The following is a 22,213-nucleotide window of genomic DNA, read 5'->3' as shown; positions in this document are numbered from 1 at the left end:
GTAGAGGTCAGGGTTTATGGAATTTCCTCTGTATGGTGGGCATTTGGGTTAGCTCTGCCCCTTCTGGAACCCCAATCAAAGCTCCACCTGCAACAGTTGAGCCCCAGAATTTGGATTTGCACTGAGGGCTCTACCTAAATCTCTCGTTTTCCCTTTTCCCTCCATCCAGTTTAATGTAGAAAAGGCTTTACTTCACTCTGCTGCCCAGATCATTTTCCTACAAAAATGTTCGGTCCACGTTCCCCACTCCTCAAGCATCTCTAGTAGTTGACCATTCGCCTCTGCAACATTCAGAAACTCCACACCATTGGCTTTAAAGCACTCAATCACCTTGCCCCCTCTTACCTCACATCCCTACTCTCTTACCATAACTCGGCCCACATACTTCGCTCCTCTAATGCTAACTTTCTCACTGGACCTCAGTCTTGTCTATCTCACCGCCAACCTCTCGCCCTTTTCCTACCTCCAGCCTGGAACACTTTCCCTCCTCAAATCTGATGGACAGTTACTCTCCCCAACCTCAAAACCTTCATGAAGGCACATCTCCTTCAAGAGGCCTTCCCTGATTAAACCCTCCTTTCCTCTTCTCCCCCCCCCTTCTGCATCACCCTGACTTGCTCCCTTTACTCATACTTAGTATAGTGCTCTACACACAGTGAGCATTCAATAAACACAGATGTTTGACTGACTTACCCAAGGCAATCATATCCTCCTGCCAACTCTGCAAGCTAGAAGGCTTCTGAAAATATTGCTAGCAGGCACTCATTTTTCCAGGCTGGCTAGGTCGAGCTGGAAGTGCAGGTCCAATCCGTTCCCCAGCACAGATAGGGTGAAGTAGGGTTGCAGAGTAGACCTGGTCTTGCTCACTTTAATCTACCCTGCCACGGTAGAAGATACAACAAGAGCCAAGGATGCAGGTGTAAGCGTATGGTTCCAGTCTTTTACGAAACTCTCAACAGACTTTGAGCCGAGCCCTTGCCCATATCCTGCCTCTGGCCTGGAACTCCCTCGCCCTTCATATCCAATAGATGATCACCGGCTTCAAAGCCTAATTAAAATCATAACCCCTCCAAGAAGCCTTCCCCAAGTAAACCCTCATTTCTCCCCCCTCCCTTCCCCCAATCCATGACATCCTTGCATTTGGATTTGTACCCTTTATTCACCTCTCTTTCAGCCCCACAGCAGTTATATACATAATCAGTAATTTATTCATTTATACTAGTATCTGTCTCCTCCTCTAGACTGTTAGCTCGTTGTGGGCAGGGAACAAGTCTACTAGCTCTATTATATTGTACTCTCCCAATCGCTTAGTACAAATGCAAGAGTGACACAGGAGGGTGTGCAAGTAGAGGAAATGAGGACCTAGTCAGGGAAGTCCTCTTAGAGATGTGCCTTCAATAAGGCTTTGAAGGTGGGGAGAGTGATTGTCAGATATGAAGAGGGAGTGTGTTCCAGGCCAAAAGTAGGACGTAGGCGAGATAGACAAGATCGAGGTACAGTGAGTAGGTTGGCATTACAGGAGCAGAGTGTGTGGGCTGGGTTGTAGAAGAGTAGCGAGGTGAGGTAGGAGGGGGCAAGGTGATGTGAGTGCTTTAAAGCTGATGATAAGGAGTTTCTGTCTGATGCAAAGGCAGATGGGCAACCACTGGAGGTTCTTTGAGGAGTGGGGAAACATACTGAACGTTTTTGTAGAAAAATGATCCTGGCAGCAGAATGAAGTATGGACTGGAGTGGGGAGACAATTCAGTAGAAGACTGAATCAAGAAGTTCAGCACACTTTTGGGAGACAGTGCATTAGTGTGTGTTGGCACTGTGACAGGCTCCAGACCAAACTAAAGGTCTACAAAGCTGACTACCATCCAACCTTTTCCAACCTTTGAAATCCGGACTACTCAAAACTCCATCATTAACTCCCCATCCTACGTCAGGAGCAGATATATCAGTGTCACTTCTGCCGATATACAACGTCAACTGACAGATGTCCTAGAATGAAATCTCCCAGCATTGAAGTTTTGTTCACTTCGGCACAACTGTGCTGGATGGGACGCGTGAGGAGAAGAATAGAAGAGGAGTGTGGTCCAATGGGTAAAGCATGGCCCTGTGTACAATCTACATAATCCATGTCCCACATGGGGTTCACGGTATCAATCCCCACTTTACAGATGAGGTAACTGAGGCACAAAGAATAATAATGATAATTATAATGGTATTTGTTAAGCTCTTAACAATGTGCCAGGCATTGTTCTAAACACTGGGGTAGATACAAGCACGGACCCTGTCCCCCATGGGGCTCACGGTCTCAATCCCCATTTTACAGATGAGGTAACTGAATCACAGAGAAGTTAAGTGACTTGCCCAAGGTCACACTTTTCCTGCATTGTTCAGCTGTCATTTAATCAGTGGTATTTATTGTTTACTGTGTGCAGAGTACTGTACTAAGCCCTTGGGAGAGTACAGTAAAACAGAGTTTAGAAAATGTTCCCTGCCCACAACAAGATAAAACAACAAGCAGGGTTTGGTGACTGCATCATTCTGGTTGGTTATCTAATTATCCTCCAATTACTATGTGGTTTTCAAGCCTTCACTTAGTGCTATGCATCCCTAGCATTAAGGTAACCTAATTTTTTTTTCCTTTTAGGTGTGCCACTTCTTGCCATTACAACCTGATTTTGTTTTGGATGCTTTGTTTATCAAAAAGGTGGAGGTGCTAGGGATGAACCAAATCCATTTCAAAGAATTATTTCCTTCCCACTGCTAAGGTGTCGTGCCCTTGCAGATATTTCAGAATCTCCTGACAAAATGAATCCTCACAAATCCAGGCTGTAAATTTGCAAATTTTTCATCATAACTTTTAAAATCACTTAGTAGATTATATTGATTGAGCCATTACTGTATGTAAAACACTCTACTATTTGGGAAAGTTCGGTAGAATCGTTAGACATAATGCCAGCCCTGAAGGAGTTTATAATCCAGCAGGGGAGATAGACACTGAAATAAATTACACGTAGGGGAAGCAACTGAATGGTCAGTTATATTTATTGTGCTTACTGTATGTGTATAGCACTGTAGTAAGCACTTGGGAGAGAACAATATAACAAACACAACCCCTGGCCACAATGAGTGTATAATCTAGAGGGGGAGACAGACATTAATATAAATAAATAAAACTACAGATATGTACATAAGTGCTGTGGGGCTGAGAGGGGGCATCTCCTCCCCTGTTCTCTCTCCCTCCAGGCTCGCATCTACTCCTGTCTTTAGGACATCTCCACCTGGATGTCTTTCTGCCACCTAAAACTCAATATGTCCAAGACTGAGCTCCTTATCTTCCCTCCCAAACCCTGTCGTCTCCCTGACTTTTCCGTCACTGTGGACGGCACTACCATCCTTCTCATCTCACAAGCCTGCAACCTTGGTGTCATCCTTGACTCCGCTCTCTCATTCACTCTACATATCCAGTCCATCACCAAACTCTGTCAGTCTCACTTTCACAACATCGCCAATATCCGCCCTTTCCTTCCCATCCAAACCTGCTGCCTTGTTAGTACAATCATTCATCATATCCCGACTGGATTACTGTATCAACATCCTTTTTGATCTCCCAACCTCCTGTCTCTCCCCACTTCAGTCTGTAGTTCACTCTGCTGCCTGGATTATCTTTCTATAGAAACTCTCTGGGCATGTCACCCCCCACTTCTGAAAAATCTACTTCGTATCAAACAAGAACTCCTCACTGTTGACTGCTAAGATCTCCCTCCCTTTACCCCTCCTCCCTCACCTCCTTTCTCTCCTTCTACATCCCAGCCCACACACTCCGCTCCTCTGCCGCCACTAACCTCCTCACTGGGCTTCGTTCTCGCCTTTCCCATTGTCAACCCCTGGCCCACGTCCTACCTCTGGCCTGGAATGCCCTCCCTCCTCACATCCGCCAAACTAGCACACTTTCCCCCTTCAAAGCCCTACTGAGAGCTCACCTCCTCCAGGAGGCCTTTCCACACTGAGCCCCCCTTTTCCTCTGTTCCTCCTCCCGTCCCCATCACCCGACTCTCAACCTCTGTTCTAACAATAATAATAATAATAATGTTGATATTTAAGCGCTTACTATGTGCCGAGCACTTTTCCAAGTGCTGGGGTAGACACGGGAATCAGGTTGTCCCACGAGGGGCTCACAGTCTTAATCCCCATTTTACAGATGAGGTAGCTGAGGCACCGAGAAGTTAAGTGACTTGCCCAAAGTCACACAGCTGACAAGTGGCCAAGCCGGGATTCGAACCCACCCTTCCACACAGTAATTGTGTGTATATATATTTATTATTCTATTTATTGTATTAATGATGAGTATATATCTACAATTCTATCTATTTATATTGATCCCATTGATGCCTGTCTACTTGTTTTGTTTTGTAGTCTGTCTCCCCCGTCCTAGACTGTGAGCCTGATGTTGGGTAGAGATTGTCTCTATTTGTTGCCAAATCGTACTTTTCAAATGTGTAGTACAGTGTTCTGCACACAGTAAATGCTCAATAAGTACAATTGAATGAATGAATAAAGGGAGCAAATCAGGGCGATGCAGAAGAAAATAGGAGAAAATGGGGTACAATTCTGTTGCCAAATTGTACATTCCAAGCACTTAGTATAGTGCTCTGCACATAATAAGTGCTCAATAAATACTATTGAATGATTGAGAAAAGAAAAGGAGGGATTAATCAGGGAAGGCCTTTTGGAAGAGATGTGCATTCAGTAAGGCTTTGAAGTGGACATGGACGAGAGATGGTCAGTGAGATAAATGAGACTGAGGTACACGGAGAAGGTTAGCATTACAGGAGAGAACTGTGCAGGTATAGGAACATATGCACAAGTGATGTGGGGATGGAGGTGTTGAGTACCTAAATGTTTAGGGGATATGGATTCAGTGCGTAGGTGAAGCAATAGTCTGGGAAAATGGGTTAAGGAGTTGAGAGATTAGGGAAAAATTCCTTGAGTGATAAGATTTTCATATACCTTTGAAGATGGGGATAGTGGTCATTTATTGGTTACAAAGAGGAAAGGAATTCTAGGCAGGAGGGAGGGCATGAGCAAGGGGCCAACGGCAAGAGTGAGGCACACTTAGTGTATTAGAATTAGAGGAGCAAGGGTTGGGCTGGGTTGTAGTGGGAGATGATTGAGATAGGTAGAGAGGAGAGAGTTGATTGAGTGGCTTAAAGTCAATGGTAAGGAGTTTCTGCTTGATGCACAGTTGGATGGGCAGCTATTGGAGGTTTCTGAGGAGTGGGGAAACATGCACAGAAGTATTTTTCAGAAAAATGATGATTAGCAGAGGAGAGAGGCTGGACTCAGGGAAGTCAGTGAAGAGGCTGATGCCGTAATCAAGATGGATTACGACACCTTAATCACGTTGCCCCCTCCTACCTCACCTCGCTACTCTCCTACTACAACCCAGCCCGGACACTTCGTTCATCTAATGCTAACCTTCTCATTGAACCTCGTTCTTGTCTATCTCACCGCCGACCTCTCACCCACATCCTACCTCTGGCCTGAAATGCCCTCCCTCCTCATATAATAATGCTGGTATTTGTTAAGCGCTTATTACGTGCAAAGCACTGTTCTAAGTGCTGGAGGGATACAAGGTGATCAGGTTGTCCCACGTGGGGCTCACCGTCTTAATCCCCATTTTACAGATGCGGTCACTGAGGCACAGAGAAGTTAAGTGACTTGCCCAAAATCACACAGCCAAGTGGCAGAGCCGGGATTAGAACCCACGACTTCTGACTCCCAAGCCCAGGTTCTTTCCACTGAGCCATGCTGCTTCTCATATTAGACAGATGATTGCTCTCCCCTACTTCAAAATCTTATTGAAGGCACATCTCCTCCAAGAAGCCTTCCCTGACTAAGCCCTCCTCTCCTCTTCTCCCACTCCCTTCTGTGCCGCTCTTATTTGCTCTTTCATTCATCCTCTCTCCCATCCCCACAGCACATATGTATAGATCTGAAATTTATTTATTTAGTCATCTATTTATTTGTTTTTATTAATGTCTGTCTCCCCCTCCAGACTTTGAGCTTGTGAGCAGGGAATGTGTCTTTTTGTTGTTATATTGTACTCTCCCAAGCTCTTAGTACAATGCTTTGCACACAGTAAGAGCTCAATAAATACGATTGAATGAATGTACACTTGCTTGATACATGACAATAATTTATATGGAGAGAAAGGAAAGGATTCTGAAGATGTGGTGGAGAGAGAACCTGGAACATTCAATGACTGACTGAATATGCAAGTTGACGGAGAGAGATGAGTCAAGGATAAAACCAAAGTTGCAGGCTTATGTGGCAGGGAAGATGGTGGTTTTGTCTAAAGAAGCTTCTTGAATGATTCAGGCTTGGCTTTAAATTTCTCTAGGGGTAAGGTTCTCCCCAGCCAGGTAATCCATATTCGTCCTATTTGGATGAGAAAGATTTTATGAATCCTCCCTAGGTGCTCATAATCTAAAGGCTCTATTTTCCAGGAGCCAGACCTCCCTGCTGTTACTTAGGAGAAGCAGCGTGGTGTAATGGAAAGAGTATGGGCCCGGGAGTCAGAAGGTCATGGGTTCTAATCCCAGCTCCACCATTTGTCTGCTATGTAACGTGGGGATGTCACTTCACTTTCTGTGCCCCAGTTACCTCACCTGTAAAATGGAGATTAAGACTGTGAGCCCCACATGGGACGAGGACTGCGTCCAACACGATTTGCTCATATCCATCCGGATGCTTAGTACAGTGCCTGGCACATAGTAAGCACTTAACCAGCACCACAATTGTCATTCTCCAAATTAAAATACTACCTGTCCCAACCGACGAGAGAACTGCCTTTTAGTGACTGGCATGTCTCCTAATGGAGATAATTAGGAAAACAGTTGAACCATGCAACTTCCTCCCAGGCTAATGATGAGCCATGACCTGAGGGAAACATTGTAATTAAGAGAAAAAGCATGGAGTGGAGGCTGCACTTTCATTTTGGCTTAGGAATCTGCCCACACCCCCACAGCGGATCTCCAGTGAGTCAGCGCTCTGTTTCTTCCTGTAAAGAGTTACCAGGCTGACATTATTTGGGCAGACGCAGGAGGAAGAAGGCGCACGTTAGTCTGTGAAAGGAGAGTCTGTTTCCTCGTGCAAGGAGGTGCAAGTGGCTGGAGACAGAATGCCATCAGTGCACACTGGCATCCGATTATACAGATGCCCTGTGCCCTTGTCACGTCTGGGTTCAAATTAGCTTTCAGTTTCCTCAAGAATATTTCTCCCCGACATCGTGGCTAAGACAACTAGTGCTTTGGGCTTTGCTCGATATTATTATTGTTATTATTATTGGTGGTGGGCATGGTAGGGGTGGTGGTTATTGAAGCAGCGTGGCTCAGTGGAAAGAGCACGGGCTTGGGTTCGAATCCTGGCTCTGCCACTTATCAGCTGTGTGACTGTAGGCAAGTCACTTAGCTTCTCTGGGCCTCAGTTGCCTCATCTGTAAAATGGGAATTAAGACTGTGAGCCTCACATGGGACAACCTGATTATCCTGTATCTACCCCAGCGCTTATAACTGTGCTCTGCACATAGTAAGCGCTTAACAAATACCAACATTATTATTATTATTATTAAATGATTACTATGTGCCAAGCACTGTTCTAAGCACTGGGGTAAATATAAGAGTATCAGGTCGGACACAGTCCCTGTCCTACATGGGGTTTACGGTCTAAGTAGGAGGGAGAACGGGCATTGAATCCCCATTTTGCAGCTGAGGAAACTGAAGCACCGAGAACTAAAGTGACTTGCCCAAGGTCACCCAGCAGGCAACTGTTATATTGTTCTCTCCCAAGTGCTCAAAACAGTGCTCTGCACACAGTGAGGACTCAATTATTCGATTGATGGGTAGAGCTGGGATTAGGACTCAGGTCCACTGACTCCCAGGCCTGTGCTCTTTCCACTAGACCACGCTGCTCTTCAGCATCTTGTTAACTCGTGAATTACCACTTTTGTTCTATCGGGTATGAAAATTTGTAGTAAAATGGAAAAGAGAGGGCTTTTCCATTAGAGCAATGTCTTACCTTCCACAAATGCTGATGTTACTCAGACAAATAAGATCATTTAACATCATTCAGAGATCATTTTGAACCAACAGGAAACTGACACCACACCCATCATTATTATAAACTTAAAGGGGCTAAAAACTTCATCAGGCCAGGTCATGTTACAGCCCACATGGAACTCTGGCCCTGTGCCAGTCCTCTGTTTTATGTAAATATACGCCTTTGTGTTTCTGGAATCTGAATTCAGCTTGCAGGTCATTTCATATATAGTGCCAAATCACCGGAGGAAAGATGAGTAGACAGTAAATCCAGGGTCTTTGCTCCAAGAATTGTAGATGATTTTTGCTGGAGATATGTGAGTAGATCTCTTAGCATTCTAGCATTTGATTTCATTTGCTTTTTTGTTTGTTTTTAACAGTTCACTGCCTTAAGTTGTACTCTTTCCTTGCAATTACCCAGTTTGCAGCTTTGTAATTAGAACCAACCAAGACAATGCTGCCTAAGGCAGACAGGAAACCACCTGCAGCAGCTATTTGTAGACACATGTTTGGAGTGAGCGTATTTCCGTGCCCACTGAAAGCCCAGCATCACTTACCCGGTGCCAACCCCATCCGAGTGGGCAGCGCTGTCTAGGTACTTTCACAGTTTGGCTCCACTACAGCAGTGCCACTGGGAGTGAACTGACTAAAAAAATTGGTCAATCGTCCTCTGGGAGAGGAGGGGACAACAATGGGCTTTGCCCAGATTATGATTTCTCTCTAGGCTTTACTGGATTTGACTGTGATTAGTCCTGACATTAATCTAGCTTTTCCTGAGCCTCATTCATTCATTCAGTTGTAATTATTGAGCACTCATTGTGCACCGAGCACTAAGCACTTGGGAAAGTATAACAATGCAACAATAAACAGTCACATTCCCTGTCCACAATGAGTTTACGGTCTAGGTAAGTCTAGACCATAAACTCGTTCTTAGCTCATCCAGTAGATGTAGCACTCTAATGGATGACTTATCTGCTCTTGGTGGTACCTTGTGGGCAGGGAATGTATCTACCAACTCTTTTATATTGTATTTTCCTGAGCGTTTACTAAGCGCATGATGAATATGATTAATTGATTTCTTCTTCTAGGGCCAAACTCACTGCAGAAAAGGATGGGTCCAAGTGAAATAACCCCAGTAGCCCCAGACCCTCTATTAACTCACCCTCTCCTTGTTACAGTCAGGTTTTTGAAAGAACCCCCTGCTTTCTCATGCCACTCCCCACCCACCATGAGCAACAGTGTGGCCTAGTGCTTAGAACAGTGCTTGGCACATAGTAAGTGCTTAACAAATACCTTCATCATCATCAAAGAGTGTGGGGCTTGGGAATCAGAAGACCTGGATTCTCAACCCCACTCTGCCATTTGCCTGCTGTGTGAACATGGATAAGTCACTTAACTTCCTTTTTGTGGGGGCTGGAGGTGGGGGTTATGGTATTTGTTAAAGATTTACTATGTGTCAAGCACTGTTCTAAGCTCTGGGGTAAATACTTATGAATTAGGGTGGACACTGTCGCTGTCCTGCACGGGGCTCACAGTCTAAATAGGAGGGAGAACAAGAGAACCGAGACATGGGGAAGTTGAATGACTTGCCCAAGGTCACACAGCAGGCATTTGGCAAAACCAGGATTAGAACCCAGGCGTCAAGAGGTCAAGAGGTAGAGGGACATTAGGAAGTTTCTTTCCAATGGAAGGGTCAGGACCTGCTTGCGCTCCCATCTCAGTCCACTGACCAATGTCAGCTACATCTCTGGCATGAAACCACATGTGACATTGCCTCCGTGCTGTTCTAATCTTGATTTTAAGCTGTTTCTCTGAATCAGATGGTTGACTTTTAACTCAATCATTGTCCATCAGTGGTATTTATTGAGCGCTTATTGTGTGCAGAGCACTGTAGTAAATGCTTGAGAGAGAAAAGTACAGCAGAGTTGGTAGACATTATCATTAATATTATTACTATTATTATATTTGTCAGTGTGCCAGACACTGTACTAAGCGCTGGGGTGGGAACAAACAAATTGGTTTGGACACAGTCCCTGTCTCAATGGGGCTCAATCTCAATCCCCATTTTACAGATGAGGTAACTGAGGCACAGAGAAGTGAAGTGACTTGCCCAAGGTTACAGAACAGCTAAGTGATGGAGCCGGGACTAGAACCCATGGGCTTCTGAGTCCCAGGCCTGTGCTCTATCCACTGTGCCACACTACTTGTAACCTTTGATTTGTAACTGGTGTTAACAAGTAACACGTTACTTGCCCACATTGAGCTTATAGTCTAAAGGGGGAGAAAGACATTAATATAAATAAACAAATATGGATCTATACATAAGTACTGTAGGTTGAAGGTAGGGTGAAGAGAAGCAACTTGGCTTAGTGGAAAGAGCGCAGGCTTAGGAGTCAGAGGACATGGATTCTAATCCCGGTTCTGCCACTCGTCTGCTATGTCACTTTGGGCAAGCCATTTAACTTCTCTGTGCCTCAGTTACCTCATCTGTGAAATGAGGATTAAGACTGTGAGCCCCACATGGATCAACCTGGTTACCTTGTATTTATCCCAACGCTTAGTTTATGTGCTTGGCACATAGTAAGCACTTAACAAATACCATTATTATTATTATTATTATTATTATTATTATTATTATATCAGATGTTTAAAGTGTACAGATCCAAGTGCATAGAAAACACAGAAAGGAGAAGGAGTCATCAAGGGAGGCCTATGTATAATATGTATATAATTTGTTAAGCATTTACTATGTGCCAGGCATTGTATTAAGCGCTGAGTTGGACACAGTCCACTTCCCATGTGGGGTTCACAGTCCTAATCTCCATTTTACAGGTGAGGGAACTGAGGCCCAGAGAAGTTAAATGACTTGGCTTGGGTATGGTCTTTACTGAACTTGGGCAGAATTTTCAGCATTTCTACCCTCAATCTCAGCCCTTGCCATCTTCTGCCTCCTAATGATAATCAGTCAATCAGTGGCATTTATTGAGCGCTTGCTATGTGCAGAGCACTGTACTAAGCACTTGGGAGAGTGTGATAAAACAGAATTAGCAAACGTGTCCCCTGTCTACAAGGAAATTACAGTAAAAACCTTCGTTATCTCTCCTCTGTGGGTTACACCCAGTAGTCTATGCAGCGACCTCATGAGCAGGTCTGAGCAAAGCAGATTTAATAGAGCAGAGGAGCCAGAGAAGTAGAGACAGATAAATGGACCCAGAGACTCTCTCTTAACAGTTGAAGGACGGTCTCTGTGTCCATTTTGTAGAGCTGAACCAGTGAGCTGAAAAGCCAGATGAGTGACAGAAATGACTCAGCTTTAAGTCACTACTTAAAACAAGACCGTTAGAGCTGAGAAAGAAAATCATTCCCTACCCGTTTGGAGGGCAAACAACGGAAAATGGAAGCATCACAAAAAAAGGCAATATCAGGGCAGAAGGCAGGGCCGAGGACACATGCTGTCGAGGAAAGTGGGTCACCATGCCCTGGACTCAGCTAAGTTCACAGGGGCTGAGGTTGGAGCCCAGCAGGAAGAAACACTGAGCAGTGGAGCTACACCCTGGGGCCAAACAGAGGAAATGTTTTGCTTCCAACAGAGGTGAGGGTGATGAGATGACTAGGGGATATAGGGTTCCTTTGACTCCTCTGTCTGTGAAGAAAGGAAGAGGGCCTAATTATCTGGAATCATGAAGTTCTCGACTTTGAGGGAAAGTTGAGGGAAGGGGAAATTAAGATCATTTTCCCCTTAGTAAGGAAAGGTTGTATTTTGGCTATACTAACTATTTTTAAACTACTTTCACTTTTAGTTTTCAGTTTAGTTTCATACTAAAGAAGCAAGAAAACATTTTTGCTGCAAGTGAAGGGAAACAGTATATAGTAGGCATTAGGCAGACTGGGGAGAAAAACAAGAGAAAGAGCAACCTAGGAAATAGTTCTCTTCAATACCTCCACTTTTCATAGCAACTGATACGAACTGGAGAGAACTAAACTTCTCTGTGACTCAGTTGCCTCATCTGTAAAATGGGGATTAACTCCCCCTCCCGTCGACTTAGTTTTGAGCCCTATGGGGGACAGCGACAGTGTCCATCCTAACTTGTACCTTCCTCAGTGCTCGGAAACAGTTCTTGACACGTAGTCAGTAAGCGCCTAACAAATATCCTAAAAAAACTAATGCGAAGATCTAATTAAACGTCAATCAATTTATCAATCAAAAGCATTTATTGAGTGCTTAATGTGTGCAGAACACTGTGCTAAGCACACAGATCAAAGGAAATCTGAAGGAGTTCATGGCTATTTCCATGTCTCCAGCTGGCAAGGGTGACTTTTCATACGAATTTTTCCAGAGAAAAATCAATTTGGAATTTTCATCTCCATGGGCCAGCCCTAACGTGGAGTCCACACCCATAGTTTGTGTGAGAATTACGCCTCTCTAGAAAGACCAGTATTTGTGGAGAGGCCCTCCGTCCATTACTCCAGTCCCTGAGCCCCCGGGAACCCAAGTGTCAGGAAGACCACTTATTTGACAGAAAACATTTCAAGGATTCACCTCCCCCAGGAAGTCTAATGAGATATTTTTGTCCCCAAACAAGTTTACATAAATTCCTCTCAACTAGCTGTTCCTTAATGTTTTTGCCCTGTGGGCCTTGGGGGAAGGAAGAAGTTAATAATGATAACGATAATAATAATAATTGTGGTATTTGTTAAGCACTTACTATTTGCCAAGCACTGTAGTAAGCTCTGAGGTAGTGTCACCCATAATGCAGGGATGGGTTCGAGGAACGGTACAGTGAGAGAGACTGAAGTCAGGCTGAGCCATACAAAATGTTTTCCACAAGGTGAATTGAACTCCCTTTTCAGGAGGTATGCACTTATTTTTACTTATTCACATGCGAGGAATTGAACTTCCCTTTCAGAAAGAATACACATTTCATTTTGGCACCCTGCACCCTATGAAGAATTCCCACTCAGAAGGATTACACTCATGCGTTACTCTCATGTGGTGATGCACCTAGCTCCCTCTCGCAAATGCTTCCCACTCAGGAGGAATTCATTTATGTGTGACCCACATGTGGCAGAGCATCAGGAGGAATACACTTACACGTCACTCACATGTGGAGAAGCACCTAGCTGCCATCCCCACGAGCGCTCAGCGGAACACTCCCCTGTCCCAAGGCTCCTCACTTGGTGCAGATGGAGCGGGCATCCGTCCCACGGTCTGGGCAGGGGCAACTCACAGCAGGCTGCTGCTGCGAGTCCCAATCCGCTGCCCAGAATGTCGGAGGCGGCAGATATTTATCACCCGTCCTTCCAGGCCATTTGAGTTTCCGGATCCTGCTTGCCCAATCTCCAAACACACCTCCCCCAATCCCTCACTTCTGGCTCCTCCATTCCTTATTTGGTTGGCACGAGGATGAGGGACACCTTTTTCCACATTCCTGGCCTGGGTGTCTGGCAGCATCAGTCACGGAGGCAGTGCCCTGCCCATGCTTCCGATTTCCACTTTGCTCGTCCGGGAGATCACAACAGCGTTTTGACCTCGAGATGGTGGGTGCCCTTGTTCATCTTGGCACATTCAGGATCATCAGGTCCCACATGGGGCTCACAGTCTGTATGGAGAGAGAACAGGTATTGAATCCCCATTTTGCAGATGAGGGAACTGAGACACGGAGAAGAGAAGTGACTTGCCCAAGTCATCGCTTGTCACACAGCAGACAAGTGGTGGAGAGGGGATTAAAATCCAGATCCTCTGACTCCCAGGCCCGTGCTCCTTCTGATAATAATAATAATTATGGTACTTGTTAAGTGGTTACTATATGCAAAGTGCTGTTGTAAGTGCTAAGATAGATACAAGCCAATCTGGTAAGACACAGTCCCTGTCGCACATGGCACTCAAACGCTTATCCCCATTTTACAAATGAGGGAACTGAGGCACAGAGAAGTGAAATTACTTGAGGAAGGATTAGAACCCAGATCCTTCTGGCTCCCAGCCCCATGCTCCTTCTCTTCCTGGATGAGGGAGCTTAAGCAGCAGGGATGTGACTCCCTTCCTCACCCCCCTATATTTTGGATATTTTCCTCTCACCCTGCAGCACCCTATTTCAGGCTTCCCTCTTGCCCTCCCTCCCAAGTCCTGCCTCCCAGTGCCCCCTGCCACCCTGCTCATCCCCGCTCCAGAGTTGAGGCAGGCCATTGGAAGAGGCCTTCCCCAGTGAAGCCCTCGTTTCCCCTACTCCCTCTCCCTTCTATATCATCTGTACACTTGGATCTGTATCCTGTAAGCATTTGATAGACACCTCATCCTCAACCCCACTGCACTTAGGTATGTATCTCCCCCTTTAGACTATAAGCTCCACTTGGGCAGGGAATGAGTCTGCCAACACTGTTATATTGTACTCTCCCCAAATGCATAATACAGTGCTCTCCACACAAAAACCACTCAATAAATACTGTTGATTTGATTGATTGGTTGATTGAAATGTAGGCTCTACTGCATCCCCAGGCAGTGGTTGTTCAGCCCTTGAGTAATCCCATCTCCTCCAGGAGATGCAGATTCTTTACCTGGCTAACTGTATGCTGTGAGTTTTCAGGTAGATAGTGGGAGGGTATAAAAAATGCTCGAGGTTTCTCATGGGCACTTATTATTTGCGTGGGAATAGACTTCATCGTGGTGTCAGTAAACGATCTCCTCTGAGTCTTTTATGTCGTCTATGCCATGACTTCAAAGGTAAAGATGCATGTCAGCTGTTTTCTCTCTGTCTGGGATAAATAATGAAGATGTAACAGCTGGGCTGGTTTGCATGAGCCTCAAAGGCAGAGTCAGAAGATGTTTCTGGGAAGCTGTATCTTTCCTAGTCTTAACAACATTAGAAAGCCTCTGGGTAATTCAATTGGAACATCTCTTTTCTTTTTTTCAGGTCATGCAAGACAAGATCATCTGCCTTCCAAAAAGAGTCCCGCCTTCTCAGAACCACTCTTCGGTCCCCAATGCCTCTCACGCCGTCGTAAGCACAACGGCCTTGCCGCCCCCTAAGCCCTCCACCAGTCCGGTCACCGTGGAAATGAAGGGCTTGAAGACCGATCTGGACCTCCAGCAGTATAGCTTCATAAACCAAATGTGTTACGAACGGGCCTTACATTGGTATGCAAAGTACTTTCCCTATCTTGTGCTCATACATACCCTCATCTTCATGCTCTGTAGTAACTTCTGGTTCAAATTCCCCGGCTCCAGCTCCAAAATCGAACACTTCATTTCAATCCTCGGGAAGTGTTTCGACTCCCCCTGGACCACGAGGGCCTTATCGGAGGTGTCCGGGGAAGACTCGGAAGAAAAGGATAACAGGAAGAACAACATGAACAGGGCCATCCCCGCCCCTCCGGCCGCAGAAGGCACCTTGGTGAAGAGTCAGTCGTTAAAATCGATCCCGGAGAAGTTTGTTGTGGATAAGGCGACAGCGGGGGCTCTGGATAAGAAAGAAGGGGAACAGGCCAAAGCGTTGTTTGAAAAGGTCAAGAAGTTCCGGCTGCACGTCGAGGAAGGTGACATCCTTTACGCCATGTACGTTCGCCAGACTGTCCTTAAGGTTATCAAATTCCTGATCATTATTGCGTATAACAGCGCACTGGTCTCCGAAGTCCAGTTTACTGTAGACTGCAATGTTGACATTCAAGACATGACGGGCTATAAACATTTCTCCTGCAACCACACCATGGCCCACTTGTTTTCGAAACTCTCCTTCTGCTACTTGTGCTTCGTGAGCATCTACGGGTTCACGTGCCTTTATACCCTATATTGGCTCTTCTACCGTTCCCTGAAGGAATATTCCTTTGAGTACGTCCGGCAGGAGACGGGAATTGACGATATTCCCGACGTCAAGAACGACTTCGCGTTCATGCTTCATATGATCGACCAGTACGATCCTCTTTATTCCAAGAGATTTGCCGTGTTCCTGTCCGAGGTCAGTGAAAACAAACTGAAACAGTTGAACTTAAATAATGAATGGACTGCAGATAAACTGAGGCAGAAGCTGCAGATGAACGCCCAGAACCGGCTGGAGTTGCCGCTGATCATGCTGTCCGGCCTCCCGGACACGGTTTTTGAAATTACGGAACTGCAGTCCTTAAAACTGGAAATCATTAAGAACGTAATGATCCCAGCCACCATCGCTCAACTGGACAATCTCCAAGAGCTCTCTCTGCACCAGTGCTCTGTGAAAATCCACAGCGCAGCCCTGTCCTTCCTGAAGGAAAACCTGAAGATCCTGAGCGTCAAGTTTGACGACATCCGGGAGCTGCCCCCTTGGCTGTACGGCCTCCGGAACCTGGAGGAGCTGTACTTAATCGGCTCGCTGAGTCACGATATCGCCAAGAACATTACGCTCGAGTCTCTGCGGGATCTGAAGAGCCTGAAAGTTCTCTTCATCAAGAGCAACGTGTCCAAAATCCCTCAGTCGGTAGTTGACGTCTCCAGCCACCTTCAGAGGATGTGCATCCACAACGACGGCACCAAGCTGGTCATGCTGAACAACCTGAAGAAGATGGTTAATTTGACCGAGTTGGAGTTGGTCCACTGTGATCTGGAGCGCATCCCCCATGCCGTCTTCAGCCTCCTCAGCCTTCAGGAGTTGGACTTAAAGGAAAACAACCTCAAATCCATCGAGGAGATCGTGAGTTTCCAGCACCTGCGGAAACTGACCATCCTGAAGCTCTGGCACAACAGCATCACCTATATCCCGGAGCACATCAAAAAGCTCACGAGCCTGGAGCGGCTCTCCTTCAGTCACAATAAAATCGAGGTGCTCCCTTCCCACCTCTTCCTATGCAACAAAATCCGCTATCTAGATCTGTCCTACAATGACATTCGATTTATCCCACCGGAAATAGGCGTGCTGCAGAGCCTGCAGTATTTTTCCATCACTTGCAACAAGGTGGAGAGCATCCCGGACGAACTGTACTTCTGCAAGAAGCTGAAGACGCTGAAGATCGCGAAAAACAGCCTATCCGTCCTCTCCCCAAAGATCGCCAACCTGCTGTTCCTCTCGTACTTGGATGTGAAAGGCAATCACTTGGAGATCCTGCCACCGGAACTCGGCGACTGTAGGGCTCTGAAGCGGGTTGGCTTGATCGTAGAGGATGCTCTGTTTGAAACTCTACCTTCTGATGTCAGGGAGCAAATGAAAGCCGAATAACTCCTTTGCCTCAAAGCATCGCCGAAAAGTGCTTCTACCAAATACAGTATAAATAAGGAGGGAGTCTGAATGCCTTTAACGTTTTCTTTTCTTTTTTGTTCTTTCCTTTTTCACACAAGACAAAATGTACAGACTGATTTAGAGTAAGGAGTACCTATATTTTTAAATAAAAAAGTTTACTTGTATTTTTTCAGTGTTAAAATTTTAAAATTTTATTTGTCCTGCACACTAATGTTTCCTTAGTATTGTTTTCTACTGGCAAGAACAGGTGAGTTCTGTCTTCTGTTTTTTCAGTTCTGCTTGCTTTGGTGAAAGGGAGCTGGTTTCGAATTACTTGCCTCAGTTTTGGTTTTAGTAGGGGAAGATATCGGTCAGTCAATCGTATTTATTGAGCGCTTACTGTGTGCAGGGCACTGTACTAAGCGTTTGGGAGAGTACAACACAACGAGAAAAAACAGACACACTCCCTGCCCACAACGAGCTTACTGTCTAGAAGATATTCATTGCCAAGCAGCTGCAGAAGATCTTTTTGTTATTTTTCCCTGCATATGGAATAAGCAGTCTTGTGGGGAATCTGGATTTTCTCCTTCATGTGCTTTCTTGTCCTTTGGGGACCCTCAAATCCCTTCTTCCACCCAAAAACTCCTCCCCTTCTTCCCCGCCAATACCCCCCCCCCCCAGCTAAATTGCTTCACATTCAAGGCTTCGAGTGGCCCTGGGCGGCTAATCATTTGCAAAGAAAAAAAACTGTTTTTCACCATTAGGTTTGGCCAACTTAGATTTTCACCTTCTGCCATAGTTTTCTCAGAAGCCAAATGTAAAAGAGAAGTCCTTAGTGCATTTGGTTTTCTTTCATATCACTACACTGTTATTCTCCTGAAAGATGTTAGTGAGTCTCTATTTGTTTTAATTTTCTAGATGGTAATTTGATTTAAAATCATGAAACTAGAAGCCTGTTTTTTCAATAATTCAATCAACTGTGATATCTTGATAGGAGGGTGCATTGGACTGGAAAATTTAACTACTAAAACTATGTTACATATCTGGTGGACTGTACTATAATGCCTCTTCCTTCCTTCTGGACAGCAGGCCAGTTGTAACCTCTTTTGATTTGCCTGTGTTCAAAAGTAAATTAAAGATTAGCAAAATGATTATTTTCTATTAATGCTTCTCCCTGCAAGTCCCTCTTCATGTGGTCCTCTGGTGTCATGATGCAGGACTGGAAACTAAATTTCTGAGTTAAACTCAAAATGAGGATCATCTTCAAGTAATTCTGTGGTTGCTGTTTTAAAAAGGTGGAATAATTGCTCATTGGCCTCTGTCACCTGGCGGTAGATTGTGCTTGTTTGGAAATACCGACTGATGCCAAGTGAGGTCAGACCAATAGCAGTGGCCTCCAACCCAGCGATTCGCCAATCAATCAGGTTATTGAGTGCTTGCTCTGTTCAGAGCATTGCACCAAACGCTTAGGAGAGTACAGTAGAGGCTCATACCAAAAGATGGCTAGAGGAAGAATTTGATCATCGCCCTTCTTAGCACTCATTCTCAAGGTTAGGGACGTGCCTTTCGTTTGCGAAGATGATGGCAAAATTTACCTCTGGGGGGGAAGGGTGTGGTCGAAGAGAACTGAAGAATCCTCACTTTTCCCGCCAAGCTTTTGTTCTTTACGATTCAAGCAAGTTTGGGGCCGAGGTGCAAAAAGGCTGTGATTGCCGGAACTGTGGAATGAGGAGAAAATACGATGCTGTGATTGGCCTTTAATACGTGGCTCGCTATTGGATCCAAGCTGCCTTCTTGCCTTACTACCAACTTGACATACACTGTACTTTTTGCACTGAGCACTGGGCTATGTTCTTTGTGATGTAGGTTTTAGTAAGAGGGTGAGGAGATTGCTGGCATCAAAGTACCACATTAAAAAAAAGAATGGCCAATGTGACAAAAAGCTCGGTAACTCGAGGGGAGCTCTTTCAAAAGCTGCTTTTATTTATATACGGAATGCATTTATAGGAACTGCTCAGCAGAAATATGTACTCCAATTGTGCTTCAAATATGGTGCCACACTGGGGAGAAATTTTCCATTGCTCTACTAATCCAATTATGTTAAACCAAAGTGCTGCATAGTTCTTGCTAAATGTAAATGGTTTAGAAGGGGGAATGTGTACAGCTAACTTATTTAGACATGAAGTTGATCTAGGGGTTAAAAAACCCAAATGTTTGAGATAGTATTATGTTTACATTTTTTTCCTGTTAGACGTTTCACTTCCAGAGCGATGTTGTGGGTTCTAGCTACACTGGCTTTGAATAACGCACTGTACTTAGACGCATAGAATTGGTCGTTTGAATTTTTAGGGCTGTTGGCCGGATTGCCATTTCAGTACTGAGTACAGAATAATTGTTCCTCCACTGAAAGGTAAGGCCTGGACTAGATAACGGCTTTTTTTTTACCTGGATAAAATTTAGAGCTATTCTACTATAACATTAGATTGTGAGCCTCCCCAAGGGACAGGGATGGAGTCAAATTCCCATCTGTGTATTTTTCCCAGCGCTCAGTACAGTACTAGGCACACAGTAAGCGCGCTTAATAAATACTACTGTAACTATTACAAACATCCCTAAAAAGGATGCTGTCAGATTAAAAGCCGTATTTGAATGATCCTACATCCAGTGTAATTGGAAATATTGTTTGGCATTGAAATAGAAACAAGTTCCACAGTAGTTTGCTTTTCACTTTTTATTGTGTTTTGGTTGAAATTAAATGCCAAATTTGGGTTCTTTTGATTCTCTGTTTCAGTCTCTGATATACCTGTGCTAGCCCAGTGCATTAAAAAAAAATCTAGTTTTTAAAACGAAGTTTCCACTGTGATTTAAAACAAATCATAAAGATATTTCTATTGGATTTTGTAAAACAAAACAAACAAAAATCCTCCAAACCTGCATCCTGAGTCCAAATTTCCTGACTCCGTCTCTTTTTAATATTCTAGTTTTCAGTCCACATTCATGAATGAAAAATATTTCTGGTTACTGTTTAACCTTTATTAGGGAAACTCAGGTAAATGAATTGCTGGCTTTTTAAAAGTCATTTTACTAATCTTGACTCAGTCTGTGGGGTGTATTTATATATCCATATTCAATGCTCTTTTTCAAAAGGCATTGACAATGACTGTGTTTCTCCTCTTTAGGATTCATAGGAGACCGCATATGTAAGCGTGAATGCACTGTATTTACTCAGCCATTTATTTAATCTGTACATATTAGCCTGTCACAGAAAATGGGGAACATTTTATGTCAATTGTAGTAATCTGTTGAAACAAAAGAATTGTTTTCAGTGAAGATAGTGAGGTTAGTAAGGGACATGTCTTTGCAGTTTCATTCCAACTTAATGTGGAGACCCTCCTATGTTCCTTAGAAAAATGGTCTTTTTAGCAGGTGGCCTAATTATTCAGGATCTTGATAGTCTAAAACTCAGTGGGAAGAAAATTCTGCTTTTTAGAGAGACATCCTACCCGGAGAGGGGATTTCCTAAAGCAGGTGAAATGAATATCACACCTATTGAATATTGAACATTCCATTGATTTGAGCAAAGTGTGCAAAGTGTATTACCTCATTGACAATTTACCGACAATATCAAATGGTCAGAGCAGGTATCACAAATTGCTGGTGAAAGATTTAAAAAAAAAATTTTCTGGTGAATATCTTTAATCAATCAATAGTATTATTGAGCGCTTACTATGTGCAGAGCCCTGTAAAAACGCTTGGGAGAGTACCATGCAACAGAATTAGCAGACACGTTCCCTGCCCTTAACGAGTTTACAGTCTAAATATGAGATGCAGTGTTGGCAGAAGGACCTCGGTAAATCAGATTAATGGTTCATGATGGGACTGCCAAATTGGCTCAAGAAAGCAATCAAATAAATGAATTCCTGAGAGGTTGGGGCCCCTGAGGACCTTAGACTGGATAGATGGTGGTGGCCTCAGGGACCCAAAACCCCATAGCCAGAAACCCCAGACTCATCGCAGTAGAGGTCCTTGAGCACCGAGCTTATGCCTCAGTGTCATGGACCAAGAATGCATTAAACTCTCCCACAAGGCCATCTTACCCAAAGGAACAGCCTGGTGGGCCCCGTTTCCTGATTTTCCCAGTGTGGCTGAGGGACAGAAGTACTTTATACATAAGTAACTTTGCACACAATAATGATGGTTTGAACTGAGGACTCGAGCCCAGAAATACAATTATTTTGGTTTTATTTCGTTGCAAATTTAAGGGTTGGGTGATTAATCGAGTGTGAGTCGGATCATTCCATTCACGGTTCTCTTCCCTCTCCATGCCCCCAATCTCAGCTGTTAATGAGTATTTTTGTTGTTTAAATGCTGTGTTTATGCCTTGGTTCTTCCCATGAAAAGTGCTCAATGAAGCCACCATGTTGTCTCTCATTTATCATCACAGAATGTGCTGACTGTGACAAGATCTGTAAGGATGTCAAGCAAAAGTATGAAATTTGACCTGATGGACAATATCCAAACCTATGGCAAAAAGACTTTAATGTGATCTGCCATGTAGTATTATATTACAGTACAGTACAGTACAAAGTGAGTTAAATAAAATCACTTTTGTAAATTTGAAATGGCAATTTGTTTTTTCTGCTTTGGAAGTCTGTTTCATCTGTCTTCCTAAAATGTCAACCCTGACTCTTCTCTTTTGGCCCAATGGAACACTCTGAAATGTACGCTCTGTACTTTTTTGTGCTAGATTTTTTTTCCTCCATTATTCAGCATATCCTATTTTCCTAAACACTGTGGTAGACACCAGTTAATCGGGTCAGGCGCATTCCCTGTCCCACATGGGACCCGCAGACTAAGTAGTAGGGGGTACAAGTATTTGATTCCCATTTATAGATGATAATAATAATAATAATGATGGCATTTGTTAAGCGCTTACTATGTGCA

The 22,213-nt window shown here is 44.4% G+C and overlaps 1 protein-coding gene across 2 annotated transcripts in view; it reads left to right on the top strand.

The window, feature by feature from the left end:
• Window positions 1-21,891, top strand: part of LRRC8C (leucine rich repeat containing 8 VRAC subunit C) — a 33,924-nt gene extending 12,033 nt beyond the window's left edge. For both annotated transcript variants that reach the window (XM_029063022.2, XM_029063023.2), the window contains exon 2: window positions 14,999-21,891. In XM_029063022.2, coding sequence (XP_028918855.1) covers window positions 14,999-17,269 — 2,271 coding nt within the window. In that variant the 3' untranslated portion in view covers window positions 17,270-21,891. The remainder of the gene's footprint in view (window positions 1-14,998) is intronic.
• The last annotated feature ends 322 nt before the right edge of the window (window positions 21,892-22,213 follow it).

This window comes from Ornithorhynchus anatinus, chromosome 4 (genome assembly GCF_004115215.2).
Source record: "Ornithorhynchus anatinus isolate Pmale09 chromosome 4, mOrnAna1.pri.v4, whole genome shotgun sequence".
Lineage (NCBI taxonomy): Eukaryota > Metazoa > Chordata > Mammalia > Monotremata > Ornithorhynchidae > Ornithorhynchus > Ornithorhynchus anatinus.
Note: the sequence above shows the minus strand (reverse complement) of the source record. Positions and strands in the feature narration are given on the sequence as shown.